Genomic DNA, 21,002 nt, shown 5'->3' with positions numbered 1-21,002 from the left:
CCGGGCCGGGGGGGCAGAGGCAGCCCCGGCATACAGCAGGGCACCGTGCGGGAGAGGGGGGGACCCGCGGGAGCACGGGGCACCCCCCGCACCCGGACCCCAGGGGCACCGCGTCCCCTGCCCCATCCCGGCACCGGGGCAGCTCAGGCCGGCCCGGGGGCTCCGGGGCTGCCCCGGGGAGGGGACACACACACACACGTCCCGACCGGGGCGGGGGTGGGCTCCGGGGCTGCCCGCGGGGGGGGACACACGTCCCGACCGGGGCGGGCTCGGGGTAGCGCGGGGCCGGCACCGGCAGCACCGGAGGCACCGGCAGCACCGGCAGCGCTCCCCTCGGCCCGGGCTCCGGTTCCGCCGCCCCCTCCCCACCGCTCCCCTCCCGCCCGCTCCCCGCTTCCCGGCCCGCTCCACCGCATCCTCCCGCGGGACCGGGGCTCCCGCCGCCCCCCGCCCCGGCCGCACTCACCCGGGCCCGCGGCGGTGCCCGCTCCCCGCCGCCGCCGCCGCCGCCGTGCCCCGGCCGCCCCGGGCCGTGCGCAGGAGCGTGCCGCCTCCCGCACCGCCTCCCGCACCGCCTCCCGCGCCGCGGCACACCGACCCCTAGGGGGAGGAATGCACCGGCACCGCACCGCACCGGCACCGCACCGGCACCGCACCGGCACCGGGGCTCCCCAGCACGGTATGGCACTGGGAATCCCCCCGCACCGCACCGCACGGCACCGGGGCTCCCCCCGCACGGCACAGACCGGCCCCGGGGGGGGCTCGGCTGCTCCCGGGGACCCTCAGCAGCCGCCGTGCGCCCCGGCTGGGAGATACCCCGGGGTCTCCCCCAGGCGCAGAGCCCCGACGGGGTCCCCTGGCCCGGGCTGTTCCCCCCAGCTGGGTGCAGGGAGCTGGGAGCACCCCCAAACCTCCTCCTGCACCCCCAACCCGCACCCACCCCCCCACCCCACCCCCAGCATCCATGCTGCACCCCGCTGCCCACCCGGCCTCCTGCACCCCAGCCTCACCGCACCCCAAGTACCGGCACCACCCGTGTGCCATCCGGAGCCAAACAAGTTACCGGCACGAAGCGCCACAACTCATAACCGGCGACAGCCACCGCCGTCACCGCTCTTCTCCTGCCCCTTTCCTCCATGAATTTCAATCAACCCGGGCACTAAAAATAGCCGCGCTCGGGCGCTGGGCAGGGCTGCGCCCGGCCCGTGTGGTTTTCCCTTTATTTGCTCCAAAAATTCTGCCTCGGAGGCTGCCAGCGGCTCCCATGGCACTGCTGGGAGGGCGAAGGCCGAGCCATGCCGCTTGGCGTGAGTGCGGCACCGCGGCACGCTCCGGCCTCACTGCCTGGGGTGCAGGGGAGCAGCCCATCCCGTGCCACAGTCACAGGGTGACGGCCACCATGGGGACATGGACCGGGCAAAGGTGACACCCACCAGGCCACCCAGCAGCCCGTGGTGTTGGCATCACCAGCGGTGCTGGGACCCGCCACCACGGTGACCCCAGCACAGGGCATGGATGTCCCACCCCCTCGGGGTAAGCATGGCACCCATGGGTGCTGTGCAGCGTCCAAGGCTGGGTCCAGGCTCTTTCGCCACCTTCCCCTGGTGCAACCGCTGCGGCAGCTGGTCTGCGCCGTGTCGTGGTGGTGGGGACCCCGCTCTGTCCCCAGCGAGCCCTGAGGCAGCGGGGATGGGCCCTGGGCCGTGCCTGGCTTGGCTCTTGGCCCCAGCAGCCCCGAGGCGGCGGGGATGGCCTCAGGCTGTGGCTAGTGCCTGGGCAAGCAGCGGCAGAGGGAGCAGGGCGGGCTGGGGACGGTGGCTCCAAAAGCCACCGGGGTGCCCCGTGGGGCGCCCGTCCCACATCCGGGAGCGCCCATGCCAGGAGCTCTGCGTGCCGGGCACACCTTCCCCTCCCTGCACCGCTTCGCTGCCTTCTTCCTGGTATACCGGCCCGCGGTGCCACCGTCCTCCCGATGCCATGTCTCAGCACCCCCAGCTCTGGTAGCAGCGGGTGACAGCCAACCCCCCCTGCCCTGGGTGCCACCGGGCAGGGGACTCCCCGGCAGCCCCCCGAGACATAAAGCAGCAGGCACGGGGCTCCTGGCAGCGTGGCTGGGACCAAACCCAGCAAGGCCCCAGCTGGGGTGACAGCGGTGGTGACGAGGGCCTTGGCGGTGCTGGTGACGAGGGCTCAGCACCCCCCCCCAGCAGCCACATTCCTCCCGAACCCGTTCGGCAGGGTCCTGTGCGGGTGCCAAGGCAAAGGCATGCGGGTTGGGTTTTTTTCCTGGTCATGCCCTGCTTCACTCCGGTGCCGAGTCAACAAGGAGAAGAAAAGAGGATTTGCTGAAGCCTGGTGTCCCCCCCCGGGCCACTGCCGGTGCCCCCCTCCACCGCCAGTGCCCCCCCGGTTTCTCACCCCCTGTGCCGCTGGCAAAGATGCCGCAGAAAGCTGGGAAGGGGAAGAAAGAGGAGGCGGAAGCAAGTGAAAAATGACCCAATTTAATCCCAAAGCCCCCCCCCCCCCCCAGCTCCAGGGTTTCGGGAGCACCCCATTTCCCCGCAGCCCAGCCCCCCACCACCCCCGATCAGGCACCCCATGGGGCGCGGGGCTGAGCGCACCCCCGGTAAGACCCCGCAGCTCTCCGCTCCGGCGCGGGGAGAAGGAGCTTTCCGAGGCGTCCAGCCTCTTCCTCAGCTCCGCTGGCAGCCCCGCACCGGCACCGGCACCGACACCCAGCCACGTCCCACCACCCCTCGCCCTGCCAGGGCCACCCGGAGCCCTTAGGGAGGTGCCCTGACGAAGACCATCCTGGTGGAGTAGACCAGGTCCACCAAGTAGGCGATGAGGTTGAAGATGGTGAGGAAGGTGACCCCCAGGTGCTTGTCCCACCAGCAGTTCCTGCCGCAGGGGTCGGGGCGGTTCCTCCCCCTGAAGCTGTAGAGGGGCCAGAGGATGGTGGCGGTGATGTACATCACCAGGGCCAAGGCGTTGTAGCCCACCAGCATCTTCTCCAGCGGGCAGGGCATGTAGGAGAGGCACCGGCCGATGGTGAAGATGATGATGAGGAGGGTGATGATGAAACAGATGGAGTAGACGGCCACGCACCACTGCAGGCCAGCTTCGAAACGGTAGGTATCCAGCAAGGAGAAGATGAGACAAGCCACATAGGCTTCAAAGACCTTGAGGAGCCCGGGCACGGTGGAGAGGAAGCTGCTGATGTCCCCCGGCTTGGCGCGGGTGAGCCCCACCTCGAGGGCGTAGGCGAGGAAGCAGAGGCAGGAGACGGTGGTGGCCACGGCCTGCCGGGCACACTTGCTGCCGCTGCAGGGGCTGCTGATGAAGATCGAGGGGAAGACCACCGAGGTGGTGAAGACCATCAACGCCGCCAGCATGGAGAAAGCAGAGGTGAAGTCATCCCAGGAGAGCGGCAGCTTGGGGTAGAGCTCCAACAGCTCCACCACCAGCACCAGCAGCGTCACGGCGAAGCAGAAGCACCAGGTGAACATGCACCACGTCCCGTAGGCACCCGTGAAGTCCCTGGTGGAGGCCACCAAGCTGAAGGCGATGCAGGACAGCACGACAGCAAAAAGCCGGGCGATGCCCACCCAGGAGGTCACGGCACGGAGGTTCACCGTCGCCACAGCCATGGTCCCGGCCAGCTCTCCCACCCACGCTGCGTGCCGGGAAATGGGTGCTGCCGGCAGCTGCTCTTATCCTGGTGCCGGGACGGAGGGGTGGGGCGCGGGGCAGGGAGCCGCCAGCCCCCCCGAGCCACCCGTGCCGAGGACCCCCGGCTCTGCCGCCACCACCACCGCCACCGCCAGGCACGGCTCGCCGGGGTGGCTGCTGGGGGCTGGTGGCAGCAGTGGCGCAGGCGGGTGGATCATTAACGCGGGGCCGGGCGAAGGGTGCCGGCGCTCGCTCGGGGTGACGCCGAGACCTGCGGCGAGGCCGGGGTGGGGTGGGGCAGGGAGCTGCGGTGTGCCGCAGTCCTGGCACCACGCCCCGGCCCTGCCCGCAGTGGGAGGCACAAAGGGGCCTTTCATGCACCCCTGGAGCACCGGGGGGGCTGCCCCAGCACCCCCATCCCCACGCTGTGCCGGGACCTGCAGCCAGTGGGGCAGCACCCACAGGGTCTGCCCGAGGGGTTTGGGGGGCTGCACCCAGTGCCGGGTGCCCTGGCAGGGGGGGTGCCACAGTGGGGAGCAGTTGGGTGTAGCCCCCCCCCACACCCTTACAGGCAGCACCTCCGCACCCCTGACGGCACCTCCGCACCCCTCCCGGCACCTCCGCCACCCGATAAGCGGCTCAAAGTCCGGCTGTGCCAGCTGCCGTTACTGGGCAGGGTGGGTGGGGTGACCGTGGAGAGGGGACCCGCACCCTGCCCGCCCCAGCCACCCATGGCACCACCAGCACCCCGCCGGCAGCACCCACCACTTCCACTGGGGTGCCTGGCCGGTGCCGGCACCGGGCACCGGGGCAGCGCCGTGGGGGGGGGGGGGTCTCGCCCCATAGCCGCAACAGCTGGAGCAGCACAGGAGGATGGTGGCACATCAGAAGAGGGGGGGTCCAGCAGGAGGATGACGATGGTGAAGGCTGACGGCTCCGGGTTGACCTTCAATGCTTTGCAGGGTCCAGGGGGTCTGCGCTCATGGTGGAGCTTGGGGACGAGGGACCCAGGGACCCAACCCGGGGCAGCCTGGCACCCCTGGGGGTGCTCCTCCCCCCAAAGCGGCATGGGCTCCTCACCCCAGGCAGGGTCCAGGCACAGCCACGGGTGGGCAGGGGACGGGCACTGCCACGGGGGCCCAGCAGTGGCTCCGGGGTGGTGGTGGGGGACGTGGTAGCTCAGAGGTCACTGCCGCCCTCGCCCTTGCCGGGCAGCCCGTTGAGGGGGCTCAGCGCCGGCCGGTTGCTCTCGTTCAGCCGCCGCACACGGTAGCTCTCGTAATGGACGTTGTGGGTGATGTCCTTCAAGTCCTGCAGGTGGGACCTGCCCGGGGCAGCAGCGGGGAGAAAAGGCATCAAGTCACCGTCCCCCCACCCCGCCGTCCCCCCCCACAGGGTGCCGGGACCCCCCACCCCGTCCCCCGCTCACCGGATCAGCAGGTCCCGCAGGAGGGGGAACTCACAGTGCGCCGGGTTCTCCACTGCAAAGCAAGGCAGAGCGGGCAGCGGGGCTGGCAGGGTGCGGGCAGGAGGGCAGGGCGGCGGGGGGGATGCCCAGGGAGCACAGCCCGCCAGGCTCCGGGTACCACCGGAGCACTGGCACGGCTCCACGCCACCATCCGCACTCCCCAGCACCCACCCAGGCAGGGATGTGCCCATGGGTGCTGCTCCCCGCACCCCCGTCAGACCCCCCCCCATACCGGGGGAGGGCTGGGGGTACAAGGGGCTCCGCTCACCTTCAATGATGCCCCACTTGGTCTTGCGCCCCAGCACCCGCTTGCCATTCACCTGGTGCTCCTGGTCCGCCCCCACCACGGCGAAGGGGATCTTCTCCTGCCAGCGCAGAGGAGCGCGTTCGCCCCGAGGTGCTGCCGGGCTCCCCTGGGGGTGTCTTTCTGCCCCCCGCAATGGTCCCCAGGGGCCGGCATCCCCAATCCCAACATCCCAGCGCTCACCCGAATCCTGTCGTTCAGCGCCCTATCATCCGGGTCCTGGTCGAAGTCCTCCTGCGGGTACACGCTGATGGCGTGGGTCTTCAGGTCCTCCTGGATCTGCGGGATACGGGGCTTGAGCTGGGGTTGGGAGGGGGGACACGGGGCACCCCAGGAGCCCCTCGGGGACCTGCCCTCACCCGTTGCTTAAACTCTGCCCGTTCCTCCAGGGTGAGCGTGTCGGCTTTGGCGATCACCGGCACCACGTTGACGATCTTACTGAGCCGCCGCATAAACTCCAAGTCCAGTGGGCGCAGCCTGCCAAGGACCACCGTCACCCCGGGGTGACCCCACCACCATCGCCGCGGGGTGACATGCAGGGAGCACCCATGGGTGCTCTGAGTGGCGACTCACCAGTGACCCGTGGGGGGGACGAAGTAGACGCATCCATGGACCCGGGTGTCCGGGATCTTCCTCTTACGGGTGATGAGGATCTCCTCGCGTAGGTACCTCTCGTACTGCTCGTTGATGTATTTGATGATGGGGTCCCAGCTGAGGATGAGGAGTTGGGGGAACGGCACCTGAGCTCAAACCGCACCCCCCCCTAAAATTGCCACCCACCGAGCTGGGATGCTGAACCTGGTTGTGTCCTACCAGTTCTCGTTGTTGATCTGGTCCCCGAACCCCGGTGTGTCCGTCACCGTCAGCTTCATCTTCACACCCTTCTCCTCGATGACTACGGGGCAGAGATGTGGGTCAGCGGGGACAAAGCACTGGGGAGAAGCAGGGGACCGGGGCAGGGGGTCTGAGGCCGCAGATGCTTCTCCTCGGGGTTGGTGGGACACAACCCCGTGGTGGTGACCTTACCATGGGTGACAGACTGCAGCTGCACCGTCTTGGGGATGCGTTCCTCCTGGCCGGGCTGCGAGGCTTTCCGGCTCACCTTGGACTTGAAGAGGGTGTTCACCATCGTCGACTTCCCCAGCCCGCTCTGCCCTGCGGGGATGCCGGCAGCTCCGGTTTGTCACCCCCGATAAATTAATTCCCCCAGGGCGATAACACCTCGGTATCCATTTGGGAGCATCCCAGAGGTCAGGATAGCTCTGGTTTTCCCCCTCCGTTGAATTTATTCCCCAGGATGATAACACCTTGGTACCCATTCAGGAGCTTCGCAGAGGTTGGGATAGCTCCGGTTTATCCCCCCCCCAATAAATTTATTCCCAGGATGGTAACACCTCAGCACCCATTCGGGAGCATCCCGGCGGTTGGGATGAGCTCACCTATCAGCATCGCTACGTTACGGGGTACAAGATGTTGATCCTCTTTGATTTCTTGCTGCTTAAACCCCTTAAAATCCCGTAAAAGCATCATCTCCCCCGGCCCAGCGGCATCGGAGCCAGGATTCCCACCCCAACCAGGAGCAAACCCCGCAGCCGGCGCTCACCCACAACCATGATGTTGAACTCGAAGCCTGTCTTCATGGTTTTGATTTTCATCTGGTCAAGCACGGCTTCGATTCCCACGTAACCGAAGAGCTGGCAACCCGCCGGGCTGGCCGCCGCGGTGAGGGGCATCTCCTCCTCCAGCACGGCCGGCGGCTCCATGCTGTGCTCCTCAGGCTCCAGGCTGCTCCCTGCATGGGTGGGCAAAGGCGGGTGAGCCCAGACCCCCCCAATGCCCACCCCTCCGCCGCCACCGTTACCCCAGCAGCAGCCGCCCCGGCGGGCACGCAGCCCCGGCACATTCCTGGCAGCCGGTGAGGCTCAGCATGGCAACGGGGCACGCTGCCCCCCCCGGCACCCCGCGGGCGGAGGGGGACGGAGACGTGCCGTAGTGGCATCCTTGGGGTGGCCGTGCCACCGGGCAGCCCTGCCTGTCCCCCACGATGCCACCGGTTGCTCTGTGGGGTGGTTGCACCGGGCACCGTGGCCACCACCGGCACCCTTCACCCGGCCCACGCTGCCACCCGCGCCGAGGCCACCTCCCGCAGCACCCGCTCTGGCCCTGGCACAGCGGGGGGGCTCCAGGCACGGGGCAGGACATGCCACCCCACATCGCACCCAGGCACTGGCTTCTGCCGGGGCGAGGGGCACCCGGGGGGTGCTGGGGAGGGGCAGTGCAGGCACCGGCGCAACCGCCAGCCCCGGGGACGCATGGGGTTTGCCCGGGGGACCGTGCCCAGACCATACCCCATCTTGGGGGCCCCCAGAGCCCTGCACCCACCCCAGCCTTTTGTGCAGCAGCTTGGGGGGCCCCCGAGCCCTTTCTTCCTCCTCCTCCTCCTCCTCCTCCTCCCCGGCACAGCCATTGTTCGGGTCCTACCTCAATGCCGCGGTGCCCTCGCTCAGCACCCCACTACGGTTGGGGGGGGTCCCCCAGGCGCCATCAGCGTCCCCATCCCCATCAGTGCCGCAGCCCGGCCCCCCCCATTCCGCCAGCCCCCGGCTGGCACCAAACCCAGCTCCGGCGAGGCTGCAGCTCCCACGCATGACCAGCACGGCAACATCCCTCCCCCCGCTCCTTCCCTCTCCCCCCGCAGCCCCCTCCCCACCACAGCCAAACCCCTGCGCCGAGTTTGCCGGTTGCCCAGTGGGGTGGGGAGGGTGCCCACCCGGCTGTGCCCACCCGGCACACGGCACTGCTGGCCTCCAGCCAGGCCAGTGTGGACGGGGACCCCAACACTGGGATGCCCCCCTCATCCCCCATGGCACCCACCACCCCCATGGGTGCCTGCGGTGGCACCGAAGGGGAGCAGGAGCGCTGGGTTGTGGGTACCATCCCCGCTGGCACCCACCGGCTCCCCACCCTCCACCGTGTCCCCCCAAGCAGCACCAGGGCCCAGCTGTGGCACCGGCATGGCGGGGCGAGGGGAGGGGTGGTGGCCCTGCCACCCACCCAACTGCCGCAGTGCCCCACGGCGCCTGCGTCCCCCCACGCCGCAGCCTCCCCGCCTGCCACATACGTGCCAACCGGTTCTTGGCGTCGGCGAGGGCTGAGCGGCAGCTTGCCGACGGCCGAGCCGCCCCGCCGAGGCCGCGGCCATGTGCCATGCAGCCTGGAGACGAGGGACACGTGGGCAGGGTCCCGAGCCAGCCCAGGGGTACCAGGAGATGATGGAGCCGAACACGCCCGTTGCCGTAGCAACAGCATCCTGGCTGGAGGGGGGGCACCCAGCACCCTGTGCCCAGCGGTGGGTGCAAACCTGCTGCCTGGCCAGGGCGATGGCAGGAGCGTGGCCAGGCAGCGATGCCCGGGAAGGTGGCTGGGTCGGGGACAGCAGTGCCCTGTGTCCCAGCTCCCCCGTGCCCCAGCGGGTCGGGGTGTTCCTCGGAAATGGCGAAAACAGCCGGGGACTTCCTGGTGACAGCCTGGTGACAGCGGTGTCACCCAGCCGGGGGGGGGGGGGGCTGAAGGCAGGCAGGGTGCTGAATGCAGCAGAGCTGGGGTGCTCCGCAGGCAGGCAGGGAGGTGGGACACCCATGACGCTCACCTGGGCACACCACCGCTCCTGGGGGACACCGGTCCCCCCTGCACCCCCACCCTGGTCCCTGCCAGACCCCCGCCGTTGCCGGGACAGATCCAGAACCAAGTGATGCAGCCGCTGCCTGGAGCCACCCAGGGTGGCCGGCCACTGCAGAGAGGGTGCAGGCAGGGTGCGGTGCTTGCACCACCCCCCCAGCTCCCCAGGGTGCTCCCCGGAGCGCAGCACCCGTGCAGGGGCTTGACCCTCGCCCGCTGTCTCGTGCCGTGCCGGCGGCAGCGCCGCGCAGACACAAACAGCCAGAGGAGGCGGCGGGTGGAGCCACGGGGCGCGTGGCGGCGATGGGTGCTGCACCCACAACCGCCTCCCCCACGGGGCCAAAGCCCCCCCGTATCCCTGCCCTCGCTGCCAAAAAGACCCATCGGCGATGGCCGGCGGCCAGGCGGCCACGTGGAAGCTCTTTGGCATCACCGCGCACCTCCGGGGCTAATGGCTCCTGCAGCCAGACCTGTTGGAGAACTCATTAGAGATGCTCTTATTTTCCAGGCAGGGACGAGTAATCCCGGGTCCATGGTCTCCTCCACGGATTTAATTACTGATGCGGGGCTAATTGCCCGGTTCCCCGGGGAAGCCTGTAATAAGGCGCCGGGGGTGGAGGGCACCGGGAGAGGATGAACCCGGAGAGGAGCTCCCGGCCCGGCTGCTCGCCGCCATGCCAAACCGGGCATCACCTTGGCCGGAAAACGCAGCCAGATGGGGAGAACGCGGCGCTGGGTCCCAAAGGCTCAAGGGTGGGTGAGCATGAGGGAGCCGGTCCCTCCGGTAAAGGGATGGAGGTTCTGGGCGATGCGGAGGGAGAGATGCCCACCACGCCGGCGAGGAGCTCACCACAGCTCTACCCGCCTGGCCGAGCGTGACCCAGAAATGCCGGTGCCTCTCCCAGTGCCGAACGCGACCCAGGGGGACCGTGGTGACAAACCCCATCTGCAGCCAGACCTGGAGCCAGCCTGCCCGGCTGGCTGGGGCACGGGCGGGAGCCCCGGCATGGAGCTGGGGGCCGCCGGGTGCCAGCGGTGAGCAGAAGCAGAAGTGAACCATCGAGCGAAACCCTGCGTCCCGCCACACCGCCTGCCCGCTGGGGACCGGGTTGGGGGGGTTCACCCTGCCCTGGCAGCCGCACCCCCCTTGCCCGCACGCCACACTGCCCGCACGCCGCCCCGGCCATCCCTACCTGGGTGAGCCGGCCGGAGCCGGGGCTGCTGCCGCCAAGAGCTGGTCACCGGGGCCAAATGGCTCCTGGGGTGCAAGGCGGGGAGGAAGGCTGCAGCCCACGGCTCCTCCTCCGCTCCTCCTCCTCCTCGCCCGGGGCCCTGCGTGGGCGACCCAGGCGCTCGCTCAGTGTGGAAGTGAAACACGGCGGCCGCTGGCTCGCTTGGCGCTTCCTCCCACGGGGCGTGGGACCGAGCGTGCCACACCGTCCCGCAGCCACCCATGGGTGCCACCGGCTGGGGGCCACGGTGGCCTCCCCGGGAGAGGAAACTGCGTCCCCACCTCTTCCTGGCACAGAAACGGCTGTGACCAAGCAGTGCCCGCTGGTCCCGTGCCATCTGCAGGGCAGCCGGTGCCCACGCGCTGCCCACCGGCTCGCGCCCCGCTCCGCAGCCTCGGCACACCACACTCTGCCACGCTGCCAAACCCCGCCGTGGTCCCGAGCACTGTCCCCCCATGTCCCCATCACCCCGACTTGGCCCCGAGCACTGTCCCCCCATGTCCCCATCACCCCGGCTCAGCCCCGAGCGCTGTCTCCCCATGTCCCCATCGCCCCGGCTCGGCCCCGAGCCCTGTCCCCCCATGTCCCCATTGCCCCGGCTTGGCCCCGAGCCCTGTCTCCCCATGTCCCCATCGCCCCGGCTCGGCCCCGAGCGCTGTCCCCCCATGTCCCCATCGCCCCGGCTCAGCCCCGAGCCCTGTCCCCCCATATCCCCATCGCCCCGGCTCGGCCCCGAGCGCTGTTCCCCCACGTCCCCATCGCCCTGGCTCAGCCCCGAGCGCTGTCCCCCCATGTCCCCATCGCCCCGGCTCGGCCCCAAGCACTGTCTCCCCATGTCCCCATCGCCCCGGCTCAGCCCCGAGCCCTGTCCCCCCATGTCCCCATCGCCCCGGCTCGGCCCCAAGCACTGTCTCCCCATGTCCCCATCACCCCGGCTCAGCCCCGAGCGCTGTCCCTCCATGTCCCCATCGCCCTGGCTCGGTCCCGAGCACCATCCCTCCACCCCGGCCAGCGCCGCGGGCAGCGGTGGGGCAGCCGGCCTGGCTGGGCAGCGCGGTCACGGGCATTGCTGGGGGATGATTCACCCCAGCCCGGAGCAGATATATGGATGCCTTCACCGGCGTCAGTACTTAGAGCCCGGCGACGGCGGCGCTCATGACACCCCAGCGAGACGGGCAATGAGCCCCAAGCACCTAAACAGGGAGCACCGGCGGTGGCGGCCATCTCCCGGCCACCCCGGCACCCTCCAGCCTTCCCCGGAGCAGCCGCCGGGAAGGGGGGACGCTGGGGGCACCCACCCCATGACTAGGGACGGGCACGGGCTCAACGGTGCCCGTGCTGGTGCGGTGGGAGCCAGGGGCATGGCTGTGCCGGGGAGCCCCGCGTCCTCCCCCCGGCACGAGGCGCGCGCCGAGCACGCCCGAGCGCACCTTGGCCCCCCGCCACCTCCTCCGCCCCCACGGGAAGGGAGGAACAGGATCCGTCCCCGTGCCAAGGCAAGGAGGGATGAGAGGGGAAGAAAGCGCTGGACCTGGGACAAGATCGCGGTGATAGCCGGCACGCGCGGGGCCCCGGTGCTCGGCGCTGCTGCCGATGGGGCACATGTGTCCCGACCTGTCTCCCTGCACCGGGGAAAACGATTAGCGCCGGGGCGGCGCGGGAAGCTCGCCAGGCACCCCAGGGCCGGGTGGGACGGGAGTCCTGCCAGCGCCGTGCTCGGCTCCGTGCCGCATGGCCCCCCCCCACTGCTGCTACGCGCCATGCACCGTGCTGTGCCGGGCGGCATTCGACGCGCCCCGCAGCCCCCCAGCACCGGTGGGGAGGGAGGAGGGAGCCAGTGGGGCTCATCCTGGCCGTGTTGTCCCCAGCGTCACCACGGCCTGCCATCAACACGCTCCCGGCATCGGCAGCGCCGGGGCGGCTAGAAGCAGTGGGGTTTACCGGGGGGTTTTGGCAACGCCATGCCCAGCAAGGGGTTCCCAATGGGGAGAGGGGACAGGATCGAGTCCTACCGTGCTCCGGCGTCACCGCAGCCCAGCCGCCGTCCGCAGCCTCGTCGGGAGCCGCCACCACGCGGGGTCCCCACAGCCCCGCCAGCCCGGCGCTGGGGGGGTTCGTGCCGGCTCCCCCAGGCACTGGCGGGGTCCCCAGGGCCGGCACCAGCACCAGCCCCCCGAGGAAGGCGGGCTGGGAGCTCACTTGCACCGTCTGCGGCTGAGACACCAGCTTGAAGGGGGCGGCCTGGGGGGCCGGTGGTGGCGGCAGCCCCTCAGCCCTCCCCGGGGAAGGGGCGGTGGGGGCCGGGGCTGCCTCCCCCTGGCCCCGGGGGAGCGGTGGGGGCCGGTGGGCCAGGCCGGGGCTGGTGCCGAGGCTGACCCTCAGCTGCGGCCGAGGCAGCGCGCGGGGGGCCACGTCCCGCCCCCCCGGCCCCTCGGGGAGCGTGGGCAGCCCTAGGGCCACCCCAGTGCCATCGCAGGTGGCTGGGGAGGAGGAGGAGGAGGAGGAGGAGGAAGGCTGGTGCGCGTGGGGCTGAGTTGCAGGGCTCCAGGTGCCCCATGATGGGGCGTCCGGCGGGGGGGGGGTCCCCATCCCCGGCTCCTCGGCGATGTGCAGGTCCAGCGCTGGCAGCGAGCCGTGGCTGGCGCCGGCCCCACGGAGGGGATGCTCCAGCTCCGCCGGGAAGACGCTGCCATGGGATGGGACCTTCTTCAGGCTGGGGCTGGCGGCTGGGAGGGGTGCCCGGCGGCTGGGGGGGCGCGGGGCTCTCCAGGCTGGAGGATGAGCTGCGGAGGCTCTCGCCGTCACTGCCCGGCCCCGCAGCGAAGCCCCTGTGGGTCTGGAAGGAGGCGACGCGGACGATGCCGGTGCCGGTGGTGCCGTTGGCTCGGCCGGCGGAGAGGCTGGTGCTGAGCCGGCTGCGCAGCACGGGGCTGGGAGCCGGGCTGGGGCCGGCGGCGGTGCCGGAGCGGGGCGGGTGGCCGGGCTGCAGCGGTCGGAGGCACTCGCCGGTGGCCGAGGACAGTGGTGGGGAGCCGGGTGCCTCGTCCCCATCCTCCGCCTCAAATGACTTCTTGAGCGCTGGGGACAGAGAGAGAGATGGTGGCATGAGTGGCACCCAATGGCACCCAGGGCTGGGCACCCCGCTGGGCTCTGCCCCCTCCCCAGCAGACCCCACGGCCACCCCCGTGCACGGACCCGCAGCCATGCCACGCCGTGCCAGCACCCAGAGGTGCCCCCAGCGCAGCCGGGTGCCGAAGGGCCGTTTGTGAGCCCGTCCCGCGTGGGAAACCAGCTCAGCGCCGGCGGCCCCGTGGCTCTGCCGCATTGTTCACCGCTGGTTTTATCATTGTTCCCTGCGGTTTATCTGTGCCCGGCCGGCCGGTGCCGCCGGCTCCCCACACAGCACACTGCCCGCTTTATTCCCCCTGTAAGGGATCCAGCCCCGAGTAACCGGATCCTCCCACCAACCTTCTCCCCCTCCATCCAAACAGCCACCTGGGAAGGATTCCTGCCTCCTTACAGGGCATTAACCCTGAAGCCTACTGATGGCGAGGCAGGCCAGAGCTATTGCTACACGCAGCAGTAACGTTACAGTCTACGCGGCAGGCTGCAGCCGTGCCTCCCACGCGGCTTCGCAGCACTGACGGCAACCACGAGCCCACGCCGCAGCCCCGGGGCTGCTGTCGGTGTGAACGTGCCCCCCACACAGACACCCCCACCGCCCCATGGGCATGGCGGTGCCTGGCTCTGGTGCAAAGCCTCTTGCCGGAGCAGCCGCCGGGCGGTTGGCAGCAGTGGGGGGCCCTCTCCCCGTGGGCACCACGGCCCAGCCGGGCACCGCCGTGGCAGGTCTGAGCAGCCGGGACCCCCACGGGCAGGAAGCGCCTTCACTGGGCGGCCGCCCCCCTCCCTCCCGTCAGGGCGCGGGGCCCCCCAGGAGCCACGCTCCTGCCAGCTCTGCCGAAACAGCACCCTTTGGTGCCGGCAGCCGGTTCCTCGGCCCCCGGGGAGAGCACGGGGGGCCCAGACCCCCGCCGGGCAGCCTTCCTCGCCCCCGCCGCGCCCCGCTGCCAAGTGGCGGGTGGCTGCCTCCGGCGGGGAGGGCTGGGGGGGGGGGGGCGGCCCACGCTGCGCCCCCTTCGTCCCGGCACGTGCGCCAGCCTGCCCCGGCACAGCACCCACCGGCACGAGGCCGCCTTCGCCCTCCTCTTCCTCAGCCCCATGGCCGCTGCCCCGGCTTGGCCGTCAGTGCCGGGGCAGCGGGGAGGTGGGGGCCCGTCCCTGTCCCCGTCCCCGTCCCCTCCCCAGCTCACCTCTGTGCCCGGGGCTGGGCAGGGGTCAGGGGCCGGGGCGCGGGCGCTGCTAATAACAGCTCTCCGCCGGGAAGGTTATTTCTCCGGCCGGTCCTGCCCTGGTGCCGGGGGCCATGGGGTGACGGGGATGGCATCCCCCTCCCCACATCCTACTCCCTGCTTCGGCAGCCCCGGGGTGGGGGGGGGGTACGCCAAAATGCCTCCTTTCACCCCAAACCTGCCCCCCGGTTCCAGGCGAAGTCGTCACCCGTCGCTTCGGCCACCCCAAAACGTGTCCGGAGTGATGGGGGGGGGCAGCAGTGGGGGGATGCAGGGCGAGGTGGGGGGTGGCAGGGGGGTAGCAGGGATTGGGAAGGGGGTGTCAGGGGGGTTGGGGAGGGTGTCGGGGATTGGGGGGGTGGCAGGGGGGTTGGGGGGATGGAGGGGGGGGTGTCGGGGATTGGGGGGTGGCAGGGGGGTTGGGGGGATGGGGAGGGGTGGGGGGATCAGGAGGGAGGGAGGGTGTCAGGGATTGGGGGGGTGGGGGAGAGGGGTGTCGGGGATTGGGGGGTGGCAAGGGGGTTGGGGGGATGGGGAGGGTGGGGGGGGGTGTTGGGGATTGGGGGGTGGCAGGGGGGTTGGGGGGGATTGGGAGGGGGGTGTCGGGGATTGGGGGGGTGGCAGGGGGTTGGGGGGATGGAGGGGGGGGTGTCGGGGATTGGGGGGTGCCAGGGGGGTTGGGAGGATTGGGAGGGGGGTGTCGGGATTGGGGGGGTGGCAGGGGGTTGGGGGGATGGGGAGGGTGGGGGTGTGGGGTGTCGGGGATTGGGGGGATGGAGGGGGGGGTGTCGGGGATTGGGGGGATGGCAGGGGGGTTGGGGGGATTGGGAGGGGGGTGTCGGGGATTGGGGGGGTGTCGGGGGTGGGGGGCGGCCCGGCAGCGGCGGGGTTAAGGTGCCCGGGGTAGGTGCACACATTCCTCCCCGGCGAGGGCAGCAGCAGCCCCGGGGTCGGGTTTCGCCGCCCGCCCCCCGCCCCGACCCCCCCCCCCCCCGCGGCCTCCGGGAAGAGAGACCGGGCGAGAGACCGACGAACCCGCCCCGCTGCCTCCGGCCGCCCCGGGGGGGGGGGCACAACGGGACGCGGCTCCCGCCCCCCCCCCGCCGCAGCCCCCGGTCCCCCCGAGCGGCGGGGGGGGGGTCGGAACACGCACACGCGGGGGGTGCGCACACGCGAACACGGTGGGGGGAGTGCACACACGCACAACCCCCCCGGAGCGCTTTGCAGTCCCCTCCCCCGCTCCGCACCCCTCTCCGCCCCCCCCGAGGGTGCGCCCCGTCGGGCACAACCCAACGCGCGCGCCCCGTGGGGCGCACCCCACCATGCGCAGCCCCCGGGGGGGGGGGTGGTGGTGTAAGAACAGCCCCCCACGATGCTCAGACTCTGGGGGGGGGCTTCCCCACCCCCTCCCGCTCCGCAGCCCCCCCACGACGCGCGGCCCCCGAGGGGCATCTCCTCCCCGCCCCCCCCCCCCCCCCCCCCGCTACGCAGCCCCCCCGGCGGGCGCAGCCCCCCACGATGCTCAGCCCCGGGGGGGCATCCCATCCCCCCGAGACACCCAGCCCCAGCAGCATCCCCCCCCCGCCCCATAACCAGCCCCCCGGGGGGGTATCCCCCCCCATACCGAGCCCCCGGGGGGGTATCCCCCCCACACACAGAGCCTTCGCGGGGGTATCCCCCCCCATACCGAGCCCCCGGTGGGGTATTCCCCCCCTTACCGAGCCTTCGGGGGGGTATCCCCCCCCCATACCGAGCCCCCGGGGGGTATCCCCCCCTCCCCAGCCCCCGGGGGGTATCCCCCCCACATACAGAGCCTTCGCGGGGGTATCCCCCCCCATACCAAGCCCCCGGTGGGGTATCCCCCCCCTTACCGAGCCTTCGGGGGGGTATCCCCCCCCCCATACCGAGCCCTCGGGGAGGCATCCCATCCCCCCCCCCGCCCCATAACCAGCCCCCGGGGGGTATTCCCCCCATACCGAGACCCCGGGGGGGTATCCCCCCCCCCGTACCGAGCCCCCGGGGGGCATCACCCCCATACCGAGCCCCCGGGGGGGTATCCCCCCCCATACCGAGCCCCCGGGGCCATCCCCACCCCCCCATACCGAGCCCTCCCTCGGGGGGTATCCCCCCCATACCGAGCCTTCGGGGGGCATCCCCACCCCCCATACCGAGCCCTCGAGGGGTATTCCCCCCCCAGCCCCCGGGGGGTATCCCCCCCATACCGAGCCCCCGGGGGGGTATCCCCCCCCAACCCGAGTGGGGGTCTCGCAGCCCCCGGGGGGGTCACCCGCGGGAGGGGGGGGGGGTGTCTCGCAGCCCCGGCCGCACCTTCGAAGTCGGAGAGGATCCCGTCCAGGTGCTCCCTGACGGAGAGCCGGGCCATGCCGGGGCGGGGGGGGCCGGCGGCTGCCGCCCTCCCGGGACACCCGCATGGGGAGGCGGCAGCGGAGCGGAGCGGAGCCGCGGCTGAGCCCGCCGAGCCCCGGGACGGGACGGGACGGGACGGGACGGCGCCGGCTGCCCTCGGCGGGGAGGGGAAGAGGAGGGGAGGGGAGGGCGCGGGGGGAGGGGAGGGAGGGAGGGAGGGAGGGGAGGGGGGAGGTGCTGCCCGCGCCCCCCGCCCCGGCTGGACCCCCCCCCCCCATCCCGCCCCGGCTCCCCGGGCCCGGCCCCCGGAGCTCCCCCACCCCACCCCGTCCCCCCTGTCCCCACCCCCCCCAGGCCCCCGCCACCCCCGGGCACGGGGGGAGCATCACCTCGGGGGGGTTCACCCGCCCGTCCTGCCCCACGGCCCTCCCCCTTCCAAGGGGGCACCCAGCTTCTGCCTTGGCCCTGCTGGCTCTGGGTGCTGCCTGTGCCCCCACCGGGGCTGGGGGGGGCCTGGACAGGTTGGGGGGTCTCAGGCAGGCTGGGGGTCCGGGAAAGATGGGGGTCCCGGGCAGGTTGGGGGTCCTAAGCAGGCTGGGGGTCCCAAGCAGGCTGGGGGTCCCAGGCAGGTTGGGGGTCCTGAGCAGGCTGTGGGTCCTGGGCAGGCTGTGGGTCCTAAGCAGGCTGGGGGTCCCAGGAGGCTGGGGGTCCCAGGCAGTTTGGGGGTCCCGAGCAGGCTGGGGGTCCTGGGCATGCTGGGGGGTCCCAGGCAGTTTGGGGGTCCCAGGCAGGTTGGGGGTTCTGACCAGGCTGTGGGTCCCAGGCAGGCTGGGGGTCCCAAACAGGCTGGGGGTCCTGAGCAGGCTGGGGGTCCCGGGCAGTTTGGGGGTCCCAATCAGGCTGGGGGTCCCAGGCAGTCTGGGGGGTCCCAGGCAGTTGGGGGGTCCCAAGCAGGCTGTGGGTCCCAGGCAGGTTGGGGGTTCTGACCAGGCTGTGGGTCCCAGGCAGGCTGGGGGTCCCAAACAGGCTGGGGGTCCCGAGCAGGCTGGGGGGTCCCAGGCAGTCTGGGGGTCCCGGGCAGGCTGTGCACCGCAGGCCTCACCACCACCCCCACCACCACCACCCCCCCCCCGGGATTTCCAGCTTGGAGCAAGCGGAGGAAACGGCGCTGGTGCAGGCAGGGCTGCCTGTCCTTGCCTCCTGCCTGGGGGTGCGGGGTGTGTGCTGGGGGTTCCGGTCCTCTGGTGTGGCTGTCCCTGCTTGGGCCCCTGTCCCCCGCCCGAGCTCCCGGAGCATCCCTAGGGACCAGCTGCAGGGGACCGCGCCTCCATCCCACCCGGGTGGTCCTGCCCACGGCAGCACCCCAGGGCGAGGGGCTGCACCTTGGGCCTAGGGGATGCTCAGGGTGGGGGGCATCATCCATCCCACCCCGGCTGCCAAGGGTTAACCCCATCCAAGCCCCATCCCGGGATCGACAGCAGATGTGGAAGGGGAAGGAGCTGGAAATCCCTTCTCCAAACAGGGGTCCCGCGGCGCGAGCTCTGCTCTTCACCACCCTCCAGCCGCCACCGAACACCCACCGGCTGGGACGCATCCCTGCGCTGGGCCCCAGCCCCATGGGGTCCCCCAGGATCGGGCCCCGCTGCGGCGTCCTCGCTGGGGGATGCGGGACACGGCCGCGGTGGCCCGGGCGGTGGTCAGGTTTTGGGGCGTTCGAAGGTGCCCGCTGGCTCCCTGGGGAAAGGGCTGGATGGGCTCTCACCAGCCGCCCTGCAGCTTTTTGGGTGCAGGTGGGTGCTGCCACCCGCGGGGGCCGCGTGGGGCGAGGGCCGGATCCAAGGTGAGCTGGGAAAGAGCCGCTCTGCTTTCCCCACAGCTTTGTCCCTTGGCGATGGTGCCGGCGCCAGTGACGAGCCCACCGAGCCGGGTGGCAGGGAGCTGGGCTGGGTGCCCGGGTGGCGGCGAGCTGGGCTGGGTGCCCGTGGCAGCCCTGCCTGCCCCCAGCACCCCGCTTGTGCCGGCACAGCACCCCGGGGCTGCGAGCGCTGAGCACCGCGCTCCTGCTGCCGAGGCCGAGAGCGGTGGGGAGGCACCGGGGCCACACCGTGGGGAACCCAAAATGACTGGAGGCAATCCTGGGACCAGCACCCTTCCCACAAAGCACCCATCGCAGCTGGAGCCAGGCGGGTGCCGTGCCCGGCGGAGGCAGATGCGGAGCTGCCGGGCTCCGGCGCTGTTGTATTCAATGAAGTTGGGGGGGATTTATGGCGCTGCCTTGGCCAGCCAAGCTGGCCTGACCCAAAAAAAGTGGGCAGGGGAGGTGGGAGCAGTGTGGCCGGACCCCGCGGGTGCACCCTGGGCTGGCACCCCAACCGGGGTCTGACCCACGCTCGGCACATGCTGGTTTCCCCCATCCGCGGCCGGAGCATCCCACCGTAAGGGAGAAGCTGGAGCTCTTGCGCAGCGTTTAGAGCAGCGTTTCAGGAGCAGCTCGGCTTCCCCGAGGAGTTTTGGAGCTACGAAAGCTCCACAAATCTCTAACTCTACGGCAAATAGATTTATTTAAATGCGTTGAATTTTTTAACAATAAAGAATAACTCAGAGCTGCCTGCGGCTGCTCGGGGGCTCGCTAGCACGGTGCCAAGCCCCCGCCGCGCCGTGGAAGAGCAGTTCGGAGCAGCTCCGGAGGAGTTTGGGTGGTTCGCGCCAATTCTGGAGCTGCTCTGAAGGACGCGGAGATCTTCAGAGCTTTAGGGCTTTTCTGGAGCAGCCTCGAAGAGGCTGGAGAGGTTTCAAGACATTTCGAGACCTTTTCGGAGGACGTGCAGAAGAGCTCGAGTGCTTTGGAGCAGCTACAACTATTTTTTGATGAGGTTTAGAGCAGCTTCGGAGCAGCGTGGAGCTGTTTCAGGGTTGCTTGTGCCTTTTCGGTGTCGTTCGGAGGGGGGTTTAAGGGGGTTTCGAACTGTTTGGAGAAGTTTAGAGAGGTTACTGAAAAGTTTTAACGCCGTGGAGAGGTACGTTGGAAAGGTCCGGAGGAATTTCTGGGGCCTGTCGGAGGGCGTTAGAGCACTTGAGGAGTTTCACAGCCACGCAGAAGAGGCTTAGAGTGCTTCAGAGCTGCTACAAGACCTTTTTTATGATCCATTTTGAGCTATTTCAAGGAGTTTTAGAAGAGTTTAGAGGACTTTTAAGAGCTACTTCGAGCCGCTCCAAGCAGTTTTAGCATCTTGGTGCCTTTTAGGGCTGGTTTGAGGAGCCTGAGAGCTATTTGAGCAATTCAAGTGCTTCAGCGCTGCCCAAAAATCCGTCCTTCCGCAGCTCCGAGCTGTTCAGAGGCGGTTTACAGCTCCTTGAAGCGACTCAGCACCGCGCCGATGCTCCCGGAGCCGTTCACTTACCCCATTTCTAGAGCAGCTTCACGCCGTTGGAGGTTGAGCTTCTCAGAGGAATTTCTAAAGGATTTTTTAGCGGCCTTTAGAGACATCTTGGTGCGCGCTAGAGCCGCTTAGAGGGGCGTAGAGCAGTCTAGAGCGCTGCAGAGGTGTTTGTAGAGATGCTCAGAGCTGTTTTCGGAGCAGCTCAGTGCTCCTCAGAGCAGTTCAGAGGAGCGTGCAGCAGTTTGAAATAATTTGGGGTGTTTTAGAGAGCTCAGAGCGTGTCAGAGCCATTTCCCAGCAGGCAGAGGCACTCAGAGCTCTTTGCAGCAGCTCCGGGTGCTCCAGGGTTGCTCGGAGGAATTTAGAGCAACAGTCCGGAGTGATCCGGAGGCTCTCCGGGAGCCGAGCGGGTTATTTTGCAGGTTAGAGCCCTTTGGGGCGGCTTAGAGGGGCTGGGAGGCGGCGGAGGGAAGCTTAGCAGGGTGTGGAGCGGCTTAAGAAGCTGCTTCGGAGCGTTTAAGGGATTTTTCGAGCGGTTCAGAGCAGCCG

The 21,002-nt window shown here is 70.3% G+C and overlaps 3 protein-coding genes across 3 annotated transcripts in view; all 3 read right to left on the bottom strand.

Annotated features, from left to right (window-relative positions):
* The window catches only part of LOC104252220 (nucleoside diphosphate kinase, mitochondrial), a 320,155-nt gene that overhangs the window by 200,970 nt on the left and 98,183 nt on the right, over positions 1–21,002 (bottom strand). The window lies entirely within an intron of this gene.
* MYADM (myeloid associated differentiation marker) lies at positions 2,784–3,650 on the bottom strand. Its single transcript, XM_009807252.2, has one exon. The coding sequence runs from the start codon at positions 3,648–3,650 to the stop codon at positions 2,784–2,786; it is 867 nt and encodes a 288-aa protein (XP_009805554.2).
* LOC132318626 (septin-9-like) lies at positions 4,852–17,089 on the bottom strand. Its single transcript, XM_059826558.1, is given in 12 exon segments — positions 4,852–4,996; positions 5,102–5,153; positions 5,409–5,505; positions 5,628–5,723; positions 5,804–5,921; positions 6,018–6,155; positions 6,258–6,339; positions 6,471–6,599; positions 7,048–7,236; positions 12,367–13,093; positions 13,095–13,432; positions 17,035–17,089. Coding segments are annotated over 12 exon segments (2,166 nt in total).

Source organism: Gavia stellata, chromosome 18 (genome assembly GCF_030936135.1).
Source record: "Gavia stellata isolate bGavSte3 chromosome 18, bGavSte3.hap2, whole genome shotgun sequence".
NCBI lineage: Eukaryota > Metazoa > Chordata > Aves > Gaviiformes > Gaviidae > Gavia > Gavia stellata.
This window is presented reverse-complemented; position numbering and strand designations above follow the sequence as displayed.

Coding starts and splice junctions, on each gene's coding strand:
- MYADM (XM_009807252.2), bottom strand. CDS start 3,650: ATGGCTGTGGCGACGGTGAACCTCCGTGCCGTGACCTCCTGGGTGGGC.